The sequence below is a fragment of the Neolamprologus brichardi genome, chromosome 10 (assembly GCF_056152115.1).
Source record: "Neolamprologus brichardi isolate AB-2024 chromosome 10, ASM5615211v1, whole genome shotgun sequence".
NCBI lineage: Eukaryota > Metazoa > Chordata > Actinopteri > Cichliformes > Cichlidae > Neolamprologus > Neolamprologus brichardi.
This window is the reverse complement of record NC_142113.1, coordinates 27,722,651-27,742,431: the sequence shown is the minus strand read 5'-3', so window position 1 is coordinate 27,742,431 and position 19,781 is coordinate 27,722,651. Positions and strand designations below refer to the sequence as shown.

Genomic DNA, 19,781 nt, shown 5'->3' with positions numbered 1-19,781 from the left:
AGCAGAGGAAAGGAGAAGGAACGAAAGGAAACAAGAAGTGACAAACAAAAACCGAGGAGAGGAAACTAGATATTAGGAGACTAAATTAAAGGGAGCGACATACAGAGAGGAACGAAAAAGGTGAAAACTAAATAAAAGGAGACATATAAAGCAAAGGAAATGAAGCGAAAGGAGAGGAAACAAATGGAGATGGAAGACAAGCAGAGAGGAAAGGAAATAAGAGCAGAGGAGACGAGAGCGGAGAGAAGGAGAGGGAAGAGGTCACAAAAGGGAAGGGAGCGGGAAGGAAATGAGAGGGGATGACAGGCAAGATGAGAGGTGAGAAAACGACAAAGGAGGAAACGAGGAAAGCGAATAAAATCAGAGGAAACCAGAGACTAAGAAAGGAATTAATGTGATAAATGAGGTGAGACAGAAGAAGGAGGAGAAGCAAGGGCGTAGATTTGGCATGGACGCAAGGGACATGTCCCCACCAATATCCATATGAGTGCCTCATTAGTAATGTTTGTATAATCTGCTTAAAATGTTGCATAATTTTGCTGAGAGATCTTTTACTTTGTGGTAATCTTAGAGGAGTAGTTTTATGGACAAAACCCACCAGGTCATTCAGTGTTCCCTTAGTGCTAATGTATATAAGAGAACCAAATCTACGCCCTTGAGGAGAAGGATAGTTCTCCAGCAGATGGACTGGTATCAGCAGTGTGTACTGGCCACGAATAGCTCCGAGCCTCTTTGTGTACACTCTGAAGAGGAAGAAAAGGCGAAAGCAAAGCTCTGATTCAATGAGGGAGGAAGTGGAAGGATGGAGGCTCAGTACACATGCGCTGACACTCAGCGGAATGAAAGGAAGAGAGGAAGAAATCGCACGCTGTACATAAATCCAGATGTGCGCTCACTTTCCTCTCCACAGGCTGCAGCTGCTTCCATCTAGTGTCCGGCTCTGCTCCAATCAGCACAACAAACGTACGCATCAGCCAGCGGCTATGTCTTCGACGCTGATGCTGATTGCAGCTGTCTGCTGCTCCAACTACGACCCCGGGGCCACTCATTTATCAGCTGGTAATCAGCTGGCCCTTTGCACACTTTACTTGCCTCGGCTGCCACTGCTGCACATTCCTGTCCCAGCGCTGTATATAGCATGTGGCACAACAGGACACAGTGGGATATCATGTTTTTTGCACACTCAGCCGCCCTGCTAAATTGTATCTGGTGGGTTCGGGGTGGCTGTGTTTCCTGAATCTGAGAGTTATGATGTAGTTTAAAGGTTTCAGAGCCACTAAAAGACAGATTACCGCTAGTTTTTAGAAAGTTTGGACCTGTTTTCTCTGAGATATTAGGCATTGAAGTAGGCTTCTTTAACATGCTTGCTTTCTAAATACTGAGATGAGTGTCACCAAATCCAGTCTGATGTCATCTTCATTTTGAAACCTTCAACATAGCGAGTGTTCGCAAGGCTGGAGAACAGCTCAACTTGTTGGGGTTAGTTGACAAAAACATGGAGTTAGAACAAAGTCACAACCAATGTCCATAATGACATGAAAACAGTTCATATTGTCAAAGCAGTCTTTATAATGTGTAGATTTAGAATCTGCTGACATCTAATGAACGTCTTCCCTTGATTTGCATATCCACTGATAATGGACCAATATTCAATAATGGATTAGTCCAGTATGAATTACAGTGGTTAATGCCCTTAACAGCAAACATCTGATGCTTCACATCTAATCCAAGGTCCACAGAGCAGAGGACGTTGCCGGGATAACCAGCATGCATTCTAAAAAATAAACACATAGAGTTTCCAGGAATTCAAACTAAACTAAAATTAAGGATTGGATAGATTAACTAAGGATTATCTAAAGTCAAAAGCAGTGCCTGTAGAGACCTAGACCACAGGATGTGAGGTCAAAGTCTGTGTCTTCCTGCTCCAGCGTCACCTTCCAGGTAGCATCACCTGCATTTTGGCCACTAGATGGAGCACACTCAAGCTATCTTATCTTTGTTTCCAACATCGATATCCCTCCATGTATGAAACATGGAAAATTAACTGAATTTTAAAAGAGTTTATCAACTGACATTCTGTCAGTTACAGTGAACTAAGCTCTAACGTTTCACTTTTGCATTATTCAGAGTAATTGTACAAAAACATCTGGTCATAAAAGCAAACGTAGGTGCTCACCTGTATTAGGCTGACCAGAGACTGTGAAATGATCAGTCTGGACAGTTATTTCAGTCTTTCCAGACTCTGAATTTTGTACCTCAATATTAGCATCTTGGATGCAGCCACGCTGTTTTCTTTAGAGCAAGAAGAGACCACATTTGGACGAGGGGGTGGAGTATTCCACAAAAATCTACAGCTTTTATAATTATAAATGGACTGAACCACTGTCTGTGACTGTCAGGTATTAGCACATACACTTAAAAAAAAATGTGTGAGTTGGAGAAAAACGTTGTCGAACAAAATATGAGAAGGTCTAAAGCTTGTTACCCTTATCCGTATTTGAGGATGGAATTGCAAAAATGATAACTCATTTAAAGGCTTTAGCAATGACTCCTGCAGCACTCTGTGAGTGCAAATTTGCAGGCACAAACTGTCTTTATTCTAAACTGTGTATTTGCTGTGAAAACCTTGACATATCTAGCAGCGATAACTGTAATTGGAGACCGCAAACTGCAGGATTCGAAAGAAAAAATATGATGGTAATCCTGACGAAAAGGATTTCTCCTGATAGGAGCACACCACTGCGATGACAAACTATTGTTTCAGAACCCGACAAACACACTGACAGGAACACATTAGCTTAGCTCAAACAGCTTCAGTCAATAGCTGTGTAGTAGCTGCAGCTACCACAGGGAATGATTTTGGCTTCCTCTGTGGCTTCCCGCCCTCCGCACTCTGTCCTTTCTATTATGTGTATTTGTCAGCTGCTCTCTGTCTGCAGGTAGGCACGTTTACCACAAAGGAAATGTTAAGGAAACTTCCTCGAAATATTGACACTAAAAATACAGTTAGTTATTCCACCTCAAGGGTAGTTCAAAGTATGTAAGTCAGTCAAGAACTACATTATATGGGCAAAATTATTGGGCCACACCTTTTCAGGTGTATTGCCACAGTTGTATAAACTCCAGCACCTGCCCTATACGTTTTAAAGAGCTCACTGAATTCAAGTGTGGTGCTGCAACAGGTCGACACCACAGCAACGAATCGATTCACATCATGAAACTTCTTCCCTCCCAGATACCACGATACCTCCACGATCGACACTTTGATGGGCTGAGCCAGGAATCGAACCACGTTCTGAGTTTCCTGGTTCCAATTTTGTCCTGTTAAAATTGAGAACAAAGTCACTCCAGTGTGGGGTCTGACTCACCAACAGCCAAATTGTCATGAACCAGTTCTTCCCGTAGGAATTACTGGGGACATACTGACACAATGTGTCCATGTGTGTGACTGTGTGTTGCCTCAACCAGCAGTCCCTCCTGGCACAGGCAACCCTCTAATGGGGAGCAAGGGGCTGGGGAGGCGATGGAGAAGGTGGAGAGGGAGCTGAGTTGCCAGAGCACAGGTTAATCCACTAATTGGGAGCAAAGGGAGACTGGTTGCCAGATTGTGATGGCCACCAGGAGGGTCCGTTTAAGGGGGACATCTGTTCCTGCTGGAGAACAGCCGCCCTCACAGCTCCCTAGTTTCCTCTCTGACACTCATCTTCTCCATACTCAAACCTGACAACGATGGTCTCCTCCTCCAGAGTCTCGAGTTGCATCCAACTCAGAGAGACTGACGGGACCAAAAGCCAGGATCTGGCTGGAAAAGGATAAAAGCTTCACAAGAGTTTCTTTTCCATGGGAAAGCGGTTGTCTTGCCAGCGATGTCGAGCCAGCAAAAAGCCGGTTTGTGTTTCAAACCAGCAATTATGGACAATATGTTTTATCGCATCATGTGCTTCAACATACCATATTGTGGATTGGAAGAAATCCACTTGAGTTTATTCAGAAAACATACTCAGGACTATAATTAAAACACGTTCAGTGGGCACTGACTGTTACTGTAGCAATACAGAGGTATTAAACTCTGCAAGAAAAAGGTTGTAAACCCCGATGGAATTATTTCTGAAATGAAATAATAGAGGTGCTCTCCTGTTGCTCTGTCATCCTGTGGATGCGCTCCAACTCCACCTTCTTGTACTGTGGCCGGTGACGGCTCTGCAGCCTCGTGTGACGTGCTGCAGGAGAAGGACTACTGTCGCCCGTCATGAATAGGCGGGTTTTGTTAATGTCATCCTCTCCGTGGTGGAAGTGAAATGATACTAAGAACCACCACAACAGCAATGTGGCCAGTTGCCAGTGAGCAAGCCAGCAGGGAAAACATGAGACGGGGGATGGTGGGGTTAGCTGATGAGCAGCAGGTGCACTTTCAAAATCTGAGTGATTGGATTGTTGACTTGAAAGCACTGAAGATAGAACAGGGGTGTCAAACATGTGCCCCGTGGGACAAAGCCTCATAGCCACCCCTGTGATGCTGTAAAACTGCTCACTGCTCTGCTGTTCATTTTGTAAAGATGCCAGCTTTACACTTCAAAGCATGTTTTGATCATAAAGACATTAAAAATAAAAAAAGCCTGAAATGAGAAGTTCATATATTTCTGAAACTGCACTTTGTGCAGATCATTTACTAATCAGATGGGTGGTGGTTCGATCCCCTGCTGATTCAGTCTGCATGCCAAAGTATCCTTGGGCAAGACGGTGAACCCAGAGTTGCTCCCGATGGATTTATCGCAGTGAATGTTTGATAGAAATCACTTACTGTAGAATGGGTGAAGGAGGCCTGCAGTATAAAATGCTCTGTGTGCTCAGGCGGAATAAAAAATTGCTAAATAAGAATCAGAACCACTTAGTTTTTCTTAATATATCTCAGCCTGGTCATTTGTTCTGTAAATAAATCCTTCATTAAATGTGAAAAGTAGTTTACAAAGAAATAGCTTCTATTTTCTGGCTATTTTTTAGGATAAGGATTCAGAATAAGATTTGTTCCTGCATATAAAAACAATTTTGGCATCCAAGGAAAAAGAGATTTTGGCTTCTGCCAAATCACCTGGACTGTGATTTGTAATACGTGTTTGATTTAAACATGTTTAAAATACATTTTTGTTTGTCAAATGGCCAAAAAAAGCAAAAAACCAATAGTAGGAAAATGAACTGACTTCTGTTAAGTAAATTATACTACATGTATATGCAAAACTGCTATGCTTTTGTGTATAGCAAAAAGCCTATTGGGGTAAGGTGTGTCTTTAGTTTGTCTTATAGTTTCAGCAGCATGGTGGTGTGATGGTTAACACCATCGCCTCGCAGTCTGCATTTGAATCCACGGGCTGGCTCGGGCCTTTCTGTGTGTTCTCTGTGCCTGCATGGCTTCATTCGGTTCTCCAGCTTCCTGCCAGAGTCCAAAGACACACTTAAGGTTAATTTGTAACTGTGTGAGTGAGAATGGTTGTCTGACTCTCTGTGTTAGCCCTGCAATAAAGTTTACTTTTTAAAACTTTCAAGAAAAAGATAATGAGCGGTGTTTTTTTAAATACATGTTTCGCAGTAATTTTAGATCAAATTGAGATCAAACTGGACTATATGTGGTCCCTTACCTAAACTGTGTTTTTTTTTGTGGTCCCTTTTTTGTGGATAAGGGACCACAAAAAAGAAAAATAGGCATGAATGAGCGAATGAATGATTGAATGGATGCACATATTTCAACCACAAAATACCAATTTTTTATTAGTCTTCGACTAATAAAAAATTAAAAATGAGCCACCAGACAAACATGGGCACCCATTAATATGCCCGGGCCGAACAAACACTGCATTTCACTAAACAAATAAATATGTTGTACTTGTCGTGCCTTTATTGAACACGCTGAGTAATCAATCACAGTGCAGGCTGAAAACGGTGAGCTAAGCAACTTGTCAAATCTGTTTCAGCAGCAGCAACAACATGAGACATTTTCCTGTGTAAACACTCGGATGTTCACAGCGGTGAGGAGGAATCTTGGCAAAGTTCTCCTGCAGAGCTGTTTCAGTTCAGTGTTTTGAGGATGTCTTGACTGAACACCTCAGCATCTCAGCTGGCCTCAGGGTCAGGATATTGACATGTTTGTTTTAAACAAATGAATTTTCTTCACCATCCTGTGGATTTTTCCATGCCGTTTATCCAGCTGTTTTTCTTGTCTTTAGAGTCTTTCATGCTTTTACACATGAGCACTTGTGTTATATGAGATTTCTGGACAAACTTTCCTGTTAGGTGTGGATTCTTTCTCATGTCTTTCAAAATTACCTGTTGTGCCCTCGGTATGATCTCTGCAGGATACTCACGCTTAAAGAAAGAAGAGGCAGCTTTGAATTTCTTCCACTTGTAGACAGTTTGTCTTATTGTGGATTTGACACAATGCTTTTGCAGCCTCACCCAAGTGTAAGCAAGTGTTTTCTTGCTTAGTCAACCAACTGTAGTAGCTCCCGAGCAGATAAGGAAAGTGTTTTTGACCGAGTTTCTTTGTCACTAAGTTTTGTGCTTTTAAAACCAACAGGCCATAAAAAATAACATAGACCCGGAAAAGGCAGAGGAGAGCTCTCGCTTTTCAAACGCAGGTTCTTAAATATTTAAAATCTAGTTTTACAAACGCTTCATGGGGAAGAAAATGCATTCAACACATTGTGAGGCCTCTAGGAGACACACAGTGTGTTTGGGTGATAAATACTGAATGACAACATAATGTGTCTGATTGTGAGGAAAATCCACGGCAGCCCTAAGCCTTTTATCCAAATTCACACAAACACATAAATGTTATCTGGCCTGTGGCTGAACTTTATGAACACAAAACTTTATTGATATCGCTCAGCTTGTGTTTGAGATAAACAGGACAAAATGCATCTCCGTTATTCTGGTCACAAAAAACACACATGAAAGATAGAATTGGTACGATGACCATGTATGATAAGGATGATTTTTAGTGGGTAACCTTTAACAGACACAAACTACACACTAACTAATTACTCACCGAATTTATCTGAAAAACTGCATGTTGGCTGCTTGTTTTAACAGCGTCTTTAACAAAACTAGAGTAATGGGTTTGTGAAATTCATGAACAGAGTTTACCTGAATGTCTTCCTTCCATGTTTGATCATTTTTGTCCCGTGTGTCTGACTACATCAGGGTACGCCATCCTGCAGGCCATCATGGAGAAGGCAGGACAAAACAACTGGCAAGTCAGCGCCATCTGCGTGGAAAACTTCAACGATGCCAACTACCGGAGACTGCTGGAGGACCTGGACCGGCGACAGGAGAAGAAGTTTGTCATCGACGTGGAAGCTGAGAGACTGCAGAACATGATGGAACAGGTGATGTAAGCTTTTGGCATCAGCATTTGGTTGTTCTTTGTTTTAGCAGACCACAATTGGTCGGTCATCTTTGTCCTTTTTACCTGTGGAGAATCAGCAAATGTTGAAGTTGAATCAATGAAACCTCATGCATGGTTTGTGCACAGCTATTTCCAGCAGTGTATGAACAAGCAATGTTTTACTTCTTTTCGGTATCAGATCCTTTACAAATTAATTGAAATATCTCTCAAAATAAAGGGTTTTAGCAGGACTGTGTTAGTGTAGCTCAATAATAACATCTTTATTAACGTGTGCACAGCTTGGGGTCTGATGGTATTCACAGATGCAGCTGTCCTCTGGAATAACTGTGCGCTCCACCTGAGTCTCAGTCCTCAGGACCTCAGCCACAGTTCAGCTTAGCTGCCACACTTTTTTCAGAGAGAAACCCACAAATCAACCTCTGTTTACACTGTATTATTTTTATTCATACATTACTTGCTCCTTCATCACAGCTTCTCATTTTTGAGCCACTAATTTGTGCTGCTCGTTGGTGGATTTTCCAGTTATTACTGAAATTAACTGGCTGCGTATTTGTATTTAAATCATGCTCAAGTGCCCGCTTAACAAATCTAACCCTTAATCTGCAGATTGAATTAAACATATGGGGGGTTTTCTAAACAGGGAAATTTACAATTGCTTCAATATGTCATCTTCTAAACATAGATTGCACTGAGGTTATGTGTTTTTGTAGTCATTTCCTCTAATAGTACTTTAAGAAATAATAAAAATAGTGGACCTATTATGCTTTTCCTTATTTTCCATTATATACATCCAGTTACAACCGGGTATGTTCATCTTAAACACAGCAACAACTGCAAATAATAAGGCCATTTTATGTTCAAGTAATCGCTGTAAAACAAAAGCTCGGGCTTCTGACTGCTATAAACACTCTGTTCCACACTGTTGGTCATCTCAGGGATATACATCTATCTAAGCACAGAAGCTCCACCCACATGTTTCTATATGCAAGGTGCAGCCAATCAGAAGAAAGGTAATTGCCTCTAACAGGGGGAGGAGCTAAAACGGCTCATTTCAGATAAATGCAGATATTTTTGAACCTTCAATTATGCAGAACTGCTCTAGAGGCCAAAAATGAAGTTGTGGAGCTGGATGTTTTCCCAAGATGTTGGGATGTCCTGACAAAATAAAGTCCAATGGGGCAAACAGTCAGAGTCACAGACAGACTGTCAACAAATCCCCAGGTTAGCCAAACTTATTTGGAAGAGAAATGAAGGCAAATGGTAAAATTCTAACCCAGGCTGTCTGTTTTAAAACATCAATCACAGTTTCCCATGGATGTAAAGCAAGAACTGGGTCCTAGCCTCCAAAACACATTCATGAATTATATGAAAGTTTTCCCTCGGGGCATATGAGGAAAAAAAATGTTTTCTCTCTTTCTCATCTGATTCTGTGTTTTGCAGCCTGCTGCAAATTCCCATTAGCGTCTCTGCCTGAGCTCACCAGCCCGTCTCACAGACTTCACACTGATGAAAGATGGCACTTGGCTGTTGCCTTGCTAGGCCTTGTTTAAGTTTTAGCAATATTACATTGGCGTGGTTTAAGAATGAACAATGCAGTTAGTTATACTTGATCTTGTTTGCAGCTTTGATGAGTCCCGACATGTTTTAGAGATATATCTCTCTCTCATATGCCGCTGCACAGAGTTTGTGTTGCACTACCTAAGGCTGAACACATCTGATACAATCAAAACAAGCATTCATATCTGTTTTTTGCAGGTATTTTGCAGGTTCCTTTAAATGTTGGTGCTCTTAGGCTCTTTGGTTTGCAGACAGGCATAGAAACTATATTGGTTTAAGTGTATGTTTCACTTAGAGCATTTTTTCCAATGTACTGCCAGACCACTGGGAAAAAAAATAGTATTTTTACCTATACCATTAATCCATCTACAACTTTCTCAATTTGTTACTTAGGTTAGTTAGTGTAGACTCTGCTGTTTAATGGGATACTTTGCATCTGAACTATGATGTTAAAACATTCGTGTCACATACTAATAAAACTGAATTGAATCTAGTTGACTTTCTCAGGGACAAATTAATAAAAACTGGTAAAGCCATCATACTGTGTAAAGCACCTTTTGATGCCCCCAAAAGGTTGATTCTGTTCATCTGGACGTTTCGTCACTCATCCAAGTGACTTCTTCACTCTCAGCTGACTGCAGGTTTCCCCAATCTTATAAACAGTACATTTGCATAATGACTGAAATCAGCCCACTGAAGGAACAATGGGGTGTCAGGTCAGTTCCTTGATCATTAATATGCAAATTCTCACGACCACTGATCAACAACCACTGATCAAAGCTCACTGATCAATGGCCATGAGTACCATTCACACAGTTGGGGAATGGCTGCAATCACAGGATTGTAAGATGGTGAAAGATGTACCCTCAGGCCCCCTCCTCGATTCAGAGATGGTCTTTCCCTTTTCACATAAATGGATTTCTCGACTCCCCACGCAAACCAGCGTTCCTCCCAATGAAAACGCTACGTCCAAAAGATAAGAAACAAACTTTTGAATTTACTTACCTGGATGATTGAGCATGCATCAAGATACCTTTTGATGCATTTTCTATGCAGCTTGAAATCCAAAGCTTTTTGTAGTCACACAATGAATTCGGTCAAAACTGGAGGTCAGAAACAAAGAAAACAAGCAAGCCTTCAGTATTTGCTCGTTTTGTTTTTGAGTGCGAATGTGCTAATTAGAAAGTTTTGAATGTAAGAACAGTCTGTCCTGATCTCCAGTGGTGTTAGTTGGCAAAAGCACACTCAGAATATGATGTGCACCTTCCTCTTCCTCCTCCTCCTTCTGCTCATCTTCATACCTTCATCCCTCCATCTTTCCCAGGGGCAACTGGTGTCTGTGTAATTGTTCAATTATTCAGGAGCTCTCCACTCCTGACATCTGTCATAGTTCTAACAATTTACTTTGCAGATGCACGAGTGTTTGTGTGCCTCTTTGCCCCCACAGAGCCGCAGACATCCCGCTCCATCTTTGCTTGATGTCAGCGCACAGGTCGTCTCCCAGAGCAGACGTGATACGTTCTGTCAGATTGAGAGCTTTTGGAATGATGCACTGTTTCTGTGTAGAAGTGCTCAGAATTACTGACAGAGACATAAACATCTATTTTAGCCTGTGTTCATTCCAGCTGTCCTCCCATTAACAGCTTACTAAAATATCCAGATCCAGAATGAGGACTTGAATACATAATTAGACCTCATTAGCTGCTTATCGCACGGTCAGTTCTCGGTGTATCACAGCTTTCAGATGTTACTTTGACTATCAGAACATAAAATCTAGGAACACAAACCTGCTTCATTTGCAGACGGGGGTGTTGCTGATTTGCAAGATGAGCTGTGCAACTTGTGCAATAGCTGGAAAATAAACACAGGAATACAGCTACAGTTAGCTTAAAGTGTTTTAAAAAGTAATAACGAAAAATAAAACAAGCAGAATTTTGTCCATTGTTCTTTTGGAGTTTTCTTCTTTCAGTAAAAAATGCATTGGTTGCATTGCGTGACTTCCTCCCAACAGGCATTGGCCAGTCTGAATTGGGCTGTTGTGATTGGTCAGAATTAATAAACGCTGTCTTTTGATTTTTTTAGAAAGTAAAACACATTTAGTCGTCTTTTGTTTGTATAGGTAAAAATAAAGCCTAAATATATTGTGCGGATTTGTCCACCTCAAGGTAGCCATACATTAAGCTTATCCTGCTTTCGTCTCAGTTTCCCTCTAAATGGGACCACAGTTTCCAAAATGAACATCCTGCTGTATTAAAGGAGATGTGAAACAATGTGAAGCAACAATAACATCAAGAAAATATTTCCTGAGAGCACCAATTAAGCAAGAAACGATTGTGCAGTCAGGCTTCCTTTGTCAACCAGCTGGAGTCGCCCCCTGCTGGCCATTTGGAAAAAAAATGCTGGTCTGTCATTTGAGTAAACAGTCAGGCGCTTTAACACTATAACATAGCCAACAGGGTGCACCTTTGTTCTGAATTTTGTTACTTTTAGCATTAAACCATGTTGATATACAGTTTTGTTTTATTGCATATCTATCTATATAACATTTATATATGGATTTATAGTCACTCTTCATGTATATATATTAACTAGTTATCCGTCCCCTTTTTATTCCATAATTTATCCCAACACCTTTAACCTCCTAGGACCTGGCGTCCACATATGTGGACATCACATTTTGGGTTGTCTAGACCAAAATACCAAATTTAGCTCCACAAGGGCCTGATATCCACTTACGAGGGTATAAAAAAAATAAAATCTGGTGATCCTTTGATCACCAGATTTGATCAGGTCCCAAACAGCCCAAATATCAAAGATAAATTAAAAATACATGCCATGGAAGAGTTTGGGTCTTAGGAGGTTAATTAAATACAAAACATAAATATGTTAAACATGTTGTTTGTGTCTGTTGTCTGTTCTGTACATCGAGAGTGTCAATACAGCTAATTCTGCTAAGAAGGCAGTCAGTAAACTTTTTAAGCATTAAATAAGCCATTAAAAGTTCAATTTGAGTCAATTACATGAATTTTTCCCCTTGTGTGGAGTATTAGGGAAAATGAGAAAAATATAACTAAATTAAAATTTGTAAAGACAGTCCTGCACTGACTTCTTGGATCCTCAGTCAGCAATAAATGCCCAGCAGAACATTTCATATACAGATGTGGGCAAAAAGGAAATAACTTCAATATTCAGCGTTTCTTCAGTGCGTGGCAGCAGAAGCCTTTATTCGATAAATGATGAAAATTATGCGAAAATCTACTCTGTGAGACGTGAGCCAAACATCGGTCGCTCTGGTGGTGTCATTAGTGACGGCCTCAGTGCCAGAAGAGGCTTTAAAAGCCATCAGTGATGCAGAGTGTGAGGGAACAGCAAACACTCGTCTTCCTTCATATCATTACTGTCCAGTTTGCTTCCAATTCTCCAGCAGCGAGTCCCTCTAACAACAACAGTTACAGAGTTTATTCTGTAACTCTTGTAGCATCTGCATAAACATGTACTATATGATAACAGCAATTTATAACATTGTGTAAAAGAGCAGATGTGATTGAGTTTAGATGTATGTGATTGTTAAATTAGCCAACCTGCATTAGGTTTGTGCTTGTAAATGGGGGTGCACTGATGCAGTACCTTTGCTTTGCTGTCTGCTGATAGAAGTATAGATCTGACATCAGGAGTTAATTAACATTATTGTAAGACTTAGTATTTAAGTCTACGACTTAAATAATAATTTGTCCATCCGTCCATCCATGTTCAGGGTTGTGGGGGTGATGTAACCCTGCCTTTCTTCAAAATATAAGAAATGAAAATATATTCTATATAAAATATAGAATACTCTCACCTATAGTCACATGTCATGGCACAAATGTGCTTCCTCTGAAGAGCGCCTGGGCTCAACTTGAGTGGCATTTTGAAAGGAGCCACAGCAACTGACAAGATGCCAGATATTGAACAAAATCTAGGTTACATGTTTTAGGCATGTCAGTGTCCTCTCAGTGGACCTACAGGGGGTGTTTGGGGAGAGGGCGCTCCTCCCCCTTCCCAACTACAGCCACATAAGAGGTAGAAGATGAAGGGATAAAAATAAGAAACCTCTTGCTCCAGCTTACCAGACCACAGTTTGTGGCTAAAAACTAGCTGCAAAGATATAAATAATTTCACACCTGCTCTCAGTCTGGCAGGTGTGAAATACCTCATACCTACTACCCCATTACTCATCCTATGCTGTCGGCTTTCTCCATGGTATGTTAGCTCCACCATTAGCAACCAGTACACTAAATTACATAGATCAGCCCCAAAGTCTTTGGACCTTGCACAGAAGGCGAGTGGACCTCTTTAAGCTTGTTGAAGAGGTTTCACTTCTCGTCAAAGTCACCTTCTTTTCAAGCTCCTAAGACGACCGTGTCCTGGATGACTGTGAACCTACACAGACGTGAGCCCCATAGATCATCCTGCCGTCACATGAGCCAGCTTTATGAATCACCGATGACTGATATCTGACCTGGACATCAGTTTAATGCATCCCTACTTGTGAAACTGTTTAACTGTTTTCCTTTGAGGTAACTTTACTCTCTTTATTTCTCTTTTAAAGACTTGTGTTTCCACTTAGAGACTCAAGAACTGAAGGAGGATGAAGAAAACCGTCTTTATTGCTAATCCTTGGTGAATTTTTTTTGATTGAAACTTCTTTCTTCTGAGAAAATAATTTGTGGGAAAGCCATTTATAAATATATGGACAGGTCTTTGTTGTGATGTAATCATAGCTTTTTTAAGAGTAATCTTGAATATTGGAGCTGAGAGCGTTCAAACTGATGCTCGGGTCTTGACAGCAGTTAAGCTGCCGAGGACCTGATACCGATCCCGGCTTTTCTCCGGGATTCAAAGCACTTTTTTCTCCTTGATTCACGCCCTTATTACCTGGATGTCCAGTGGGATTTCCCAGCAGATGTCAGCTTTCAAAATGAGTATTTATCACCATGATGCAGCTGTGTGGTTGTTTGCATGTTGAGTGAGAGCGTTGAGAAGATCTGTCACGTCCCTCGAAGTGTGGAGTGTTTACATACTGACGTGACCGCCCGTTCATTCGTTTAGACGTTCAATCGTCTGAGTGTCAAACCCGATGGACCCACGGTGTCAACGCCCATGCACTCACCTGTCACATGCTCATTTAATGTAATTAAGCTTTGTTATGCTGTAATCCAGTCCGATTAACGATGAGCTCTGCTCTGCCTTCTTGCAGATTGTCAGCGTCGGGAAACACATCAAAGGCTACCATTACATCATGGCCAATCTGGTGAGGGACGGACACTTCCTGTCAGGGTCCTTGTTTGTTTGCGTCTCTCTTTGTCCTTCGTTTTTGTTTCACTCCATCTGTGGCTTGCTTTCTCATGCTGCTGACTGCCAGCTCGTGGTAATTTAAGTCCGTGTGGTGCTGATCTCAAGACTGCGTGTGGTTAAATTTAAAGACCTTGCTCAAGGAGCAGATGTTAAAACTGATAACAGTAGGATTTTTTGCTTCTGTAGTGCTAGACCGCTCCCGCTGTTAAAATATATTTACAAATGTGAGACTAATTGTGGCAATAACAGGGTTTTTTCCTGCAAAAACCTCCAAAAGAAAATCATTAAAATAATCTGTGATCTTTTTTACTCATTTTTTACTAAAAAAATTTGTTTTTTTGTTTTGCAAATGGCCAAAAAAATCCACAGAGTTATGTTAAGTAGAATAATTCAGATAGTTGTGATGCTTAGACCCCTTAAATGTCAGATATGAGCTACAAAAAACCCCACGAAACATAAGTGGCTTCAATAAAAGTCACACAAAGCAAATAACACAAAACCTCCCTTTTGGGCATCAATCTGTGAAACTAGACTGTTTTTAATACCACATGGAGCCTTATGGCATATTCAGTTGGGCTTCATGACTTTAATCCAGTATGTATGAACGACTAAGGTTTCCCAGTCTTGTAGACTGGAAGTCAGATGCAGAAAGATGCATGAGGGCCGATTACATTTATAAGAAACTACTTTAAAAAATCACATGTGGGATGTGACTATCGCCTGGAAGAATCTTTCAACAAGAAAATATCACTTTTAGCTTTGGAAAACTGTTCAAACATCAACTTTATCAGTTACACTTTTCCTCATTTGTTACACAATGTGAACCAGAAGAACCTGAAGATATTTTGTATGATGGCAGTATACTACAGGATCAAAGACTTTATCCACTCCCTGCTTTAAGAGACATTTATAATGACTATGATCACAGTCTTGTGAGATTCAGCACAGCTCACCACATGTCTTCCTCACTCACTGCCTCCACTGCTGCTGTGATATATGGCACTCTCTTATAGACGCTGAAGAGTGCAGCAAATAAATTCAATCTGATGTTGACGAGTAGCAGTCAGTTGGTAGTTACCGGCTTTGATATTCCACTTGTTAAGTGCAATACCTCCTTCCTGCCACATGCCACTGCCACATGCTTGTTTCCGTCTGCCGCTGATGGATCTGTGACTGGACGTGACCGCTCTTTCCCCTTCTTGTCCCCCAAGGGTTTTAAAGACATCAACCTGGAACGCTTCATGCATGGCGGCGCAAACGTGACGGGCTTCCAGCTGGTCGACTTCAGCAACCCAATGGTCATCAAACTGATGCAGCGCTGGAATAAACTGGATCAGAGGGAGTACCCGGGCTCGGACGCCCCGCCCAAGGTGAGTCATGTCAGAATCAGAGCAGAAGTACAACACAAGCCTTTGTCTTAAGCCCCACAGCACAACTAGTTTTACCTGCAGACCTCTAGTGATTTGTAACAAATCCTGTATAATCTGCCGTCCCCATAATTTGTGAAGTGAAAATTTCACTGCAAAGTACAGAAGATGTAGAGATCCTTTGATATTAAAGCAAAGCATTTAGCAACATCAGCACTGCTTGTGTAGCATTATGAGATGGACAGAAGGCTGTACAGAGCATACTGCTCTTTTTTTTTAATATGGTCAGCCTGTTATTATTATAATTAAGTGTTTAGTTGCAAACATCAATGCCAATAAATTCAAGTAAACAGACTCAGCTTATCCAGTGGATTAGTGAAATTTGATAAATCCACTAATTTCCAGGTCAAAGGATAAATAAGAAAATGCTCAAACAAAAGACTACTTGTGTATTTAAGGGTTATTTGAAACCATTCACTTCATTCTTCTATAATAAAGTTAGATGTTAAGTGCTGGTGTCCCTTTCATAATAATTTAATGCTAAGCCATATCAATTTTTACCCCTGGACTCCTCCAGTCGTATCCTTGGGAAAGATATAAACCCGGACTTGCTCCCGAGTGTGTGCATGAATGTTAGAAAGTGTTTAAGCAGCGATAAGGAAGCACTGTGCGTGTGAATGTGCGTGGTAGAAAGCACCCTGAGTGCTCGGTTAAGTGGAAAGGTGTTACATAACACCCATTCACAAATGTTACTACTAATGACTTAGTGTGTACTTAATTTTGTCCTCGTCTTCTCTACTTCGTCTTGTTATTGTTATTATCATTATCTGTAACTGTATGGGTCCCGCTGCTTGTGCTGATAGCTTTAGTTCTCCTTTTTACTTCAGTTTTTTTGTGTGTGCGTCTGATTTTATAGCGTTTTGTCCACTCCCCCAGAGAATGCCTTTAAGGAAATACCTTTTAAATGATGACAAAATGATGCGCTTCTTCTTTTTCAGTTCTTGTCACTGGCATTTCATAATTTGTGGTGCAAATAAGGGGCTGTTTAATTCCATCTGTGGTTAAATCTCAGAATGAGCTTCTAAAAGTTTACAAATATGATGGAAAAGCTTTGTGCACATTTCTGCCTTTGTGAGAACTGTGGTGATAAATCTGAGAGAGAGTTTTATGCATTTGGGCCCCGGAGGGTGGGAAATGTATCTAAAAACAGATGTCCTGTATATGAACAATAGTGTGCGTGCTATTTGTAGGTAATGGACTGAAACATGCAAAACCATTTTCCTTAAAGAATCCTGCTGGGCTAGTTGAAAGCCGAAAAACAAAATAAAGAGAATGTATTTAAGGATGCTGCCATGTAAGATGAAAAATATGAATGTGTGTTGTCATGTTTGGCATCAAAAAAATCCACAAAAAATATCGATAACGCTCCTCCTGCCTCTTCCACTGCTGCCGAGCAGTGACGTGACAAACTGACCCACTTTGAATCCTTTTCAGTCACACAGATTGCGAATAGCACTGGGGCAAGAAGGCATCACGCCATGTCGGTTAGCGAACCTCCTCCCCCCTCGAGCAGATCCGAGTGTCCAACAAAGATTTCTATTTTAAAAACCAGATGCAGTGGAGTGGAAGTGGTGTGAGTCACGACGCTAGTGTGCGTGTAGCGTGTGCGTATCTGATGGATTGGGGTGGTTCAAATTAAAAGTTTACACCACGGGGCGATATCACATGACAAAATGTGTGTGTGTTTGTGATATCTGTGTGAGTGTGTGTGTGTCTGTGTGTTTTCCCCCACTCAGTTTCTTGATAAATTGCTCTCTCTCCTGGAAATCCACTCAGCCTAAATTACTCTGCTCCCCACTAAGTTGTCCACAGCCTGAGTCATAGCTAGCCCTTCTTTCTGCTAATATATTAACAGGACAGTGAGTTAGGCCTCCTCCTGGCATGTTTACTCACTTTGCAAAGACAGATGTAAGACTTGGCGTTTAAAAGTTCCAGGAGTCGTCAGGTAGTAAATGGGATATTCTTATTCAATGTATTACAGTGAGCTTGGCATGACAAGGACAACACTGGAGATGTTATACCTCATTTACGTCTGGCATTAATACACAGTCTTATTTTAACCTGCAGCGGCAAACACAAACAGCCTTTCAGTGCATTAACTTACTCCGTATCTCTCAGTGAAGCTGCTGTTTTGGTTTATTAGGAGGAATCTGAATATAAATCTGATGGTATGCTTTTTTATAAATGCATTAAATCATAGTCACTAGTTCAATTTCAGGTCAGTTCATTTATATTCTTTATATTGTAAGGTAAAGACCCTACAATAATACACAGGAAATCCCCCATGAGCAACCACTCGGTGACAGTGGCAAGGAAAAACTCCCTTTTAACAGGAAGAAACCTCCGGCAGAACCAGACTGGGGGAGGAGCAGCAATCTACTGTAACCGGTTGGGGGACAATGATGTGGAAGACAGCCAGAGATTAATAAAAGCTAATGATTAAATGTAAACTGTTGTATAAACACATACAGAGTGAAAATTGAAAAGGTTTTTATGCTAGTTTTTAATCTTCTTTAAAGCGCCAAATTTCAGTTGAATTTATCCAGAAAGGACATTATATGAGTTTTCTTACCTAATTTAAATACACAAGTTTATTTATTCCAGTTGCCCTTCCTGACTCATCCAGGGATCTTTTACATGTTAATATGGCTCATCAGTTCCTACAGTGTAACACCTCAGTAAATCAAAACAGATTCGCTCCATTAAATCATGTTGGCTTGCATATCATCTGCATTATCAGTTAGTTAGCACACAGTACCTCAAATCCGAAGGTGTAACTGTTACTTTGATGATTGAAATAACTATTTATTATTAATTAACACTATTCAGTGAAGCAGTTTATTTGGATGCATAAAGGTGTTTCCTTGGCTAATTTTTGGTGTCACTTTAGTTATATTTATGAGGTGACCCTGATTAGCATTATTCTGGTATAATTGCATTTTTCCGAGTAATTTGTTGCCTCTTTTTCATAAAATGATAATGCCAGAAACAGATATTGTTGCTAGATGATAGTATTTAACCCATGTGATTTTCTCAGGTCTTCCTGCATTGCGATTGGATATCAAAATGATAACTCCAGAGCTTGAAATTGCAGATTTATAGGCAAAAAGATCCAGATAGGATTTTATACAGCCCAGTGAAAAACTAAGTACAGGCTTACTGCTTCAATAGCAATTAAAAGCGTAAGTAGCAAATACTCTTAATGAAAGTCACTTGATGAACTGATCATCAGCAAATATGACCGGATCTATAAAAGCAGACATTTTGCCACTTTGCTGGTATGAAGCATTCAGATGCCAAAATCTTCCCAAGAGTGTTGATTCTATTAAATTTAGCCCAAGGCCAGACTGTGCAATGCTCAATAAAAGAGAGGAGGGAAAAAAGAGCTACATCTCAGACTCTGCAGACCTCAGTTAGCAAATCAAATGTTAAAGTTCATGAAAGCACAATTAGAGCCAAGACTGAACAAGTGTGGCTAGTTTGGAAGGGATATCAGGAGAAAGTTTCTTTACTCTAAAAAGACAACGGCAGCACTGCTAAGGTTTTCAAAGTTGCATCTGACAAACCACGAGAAGAATTCTAGATTCAAATGTGAGACCATCTATCAGAAATACAGTCATCAAGAAAATAATGACTTTAAGTTATTGCAGCTAAAAGTCGTTCAACAACCTGCTGAGTAATGGGATGTGTTTAGTTTTTATGGGACTGCAGTCTGCAGAGGGTCCTGTAAAAACTTCAACCGAAAACCTGCAATTTTTTTTGTTATTGCCAGTAGGGGGCGACTTCTCCAGTGACAGAAAGAAGTGCGATTGCATAGAAATCTATGAGAAAGTGACATTACTGTTAGCGTATTAAACCATTTCCTCATGATTTTATGTTCCCAAACACCAGTTTCAGGTCTTGTTGAATAAAACAATATGTTCATTTTGTAAATAATGAGAGTTGGAAAGATTTACTATGCAGGGTATAATTTCAGCTGGAGACAAAAAGCTTCTGTTTCACATGTTTCTGATGTTTAAGTGTGTTTTCTCGGTCAGAGCTACTCCTTGTTTCAGTGGCTTCTT

At 40.6% G+C, this 19,781-nt stretch overlaps 1 protein-coding gene across 4 annotated transcripts in view; it reads left to right on the top strand.

Annotated features, from left to right (window-relative positions):
• The window catches only part of LOC102791202 (glutamate receptor 4), a 158,876-nt gene that overhangs the window by 83,684 nt on the left and 55,411 nt on the right, over window positions 1-19,781 (top strand). For all 4 annotated transcript variants that reach the window (XR_015719727.1, XM_006785103.3, XM_006785102.3 and 1 more), the window contains exons 4-6: window positions 7,195-7,379; window positions 14,193-14,246; window positions 15,502-15,660. Coding sequence is in view for 3 of the 4 variants with exons in the window: in XM_006785103.3 (XP_006785166.1) it covers window positions 7,195-7,379; window positions 14,193-14,246; window positions 15,502-15,660 (398 nt within the window). In the remaining variant the exon portion in view is untranslated. The remainder of the gene's footprint in view (window positions 1-7,194; window positions 7,380-14,192; window positions 14,247-15,501; window positions 15,661-19,781) is intronic.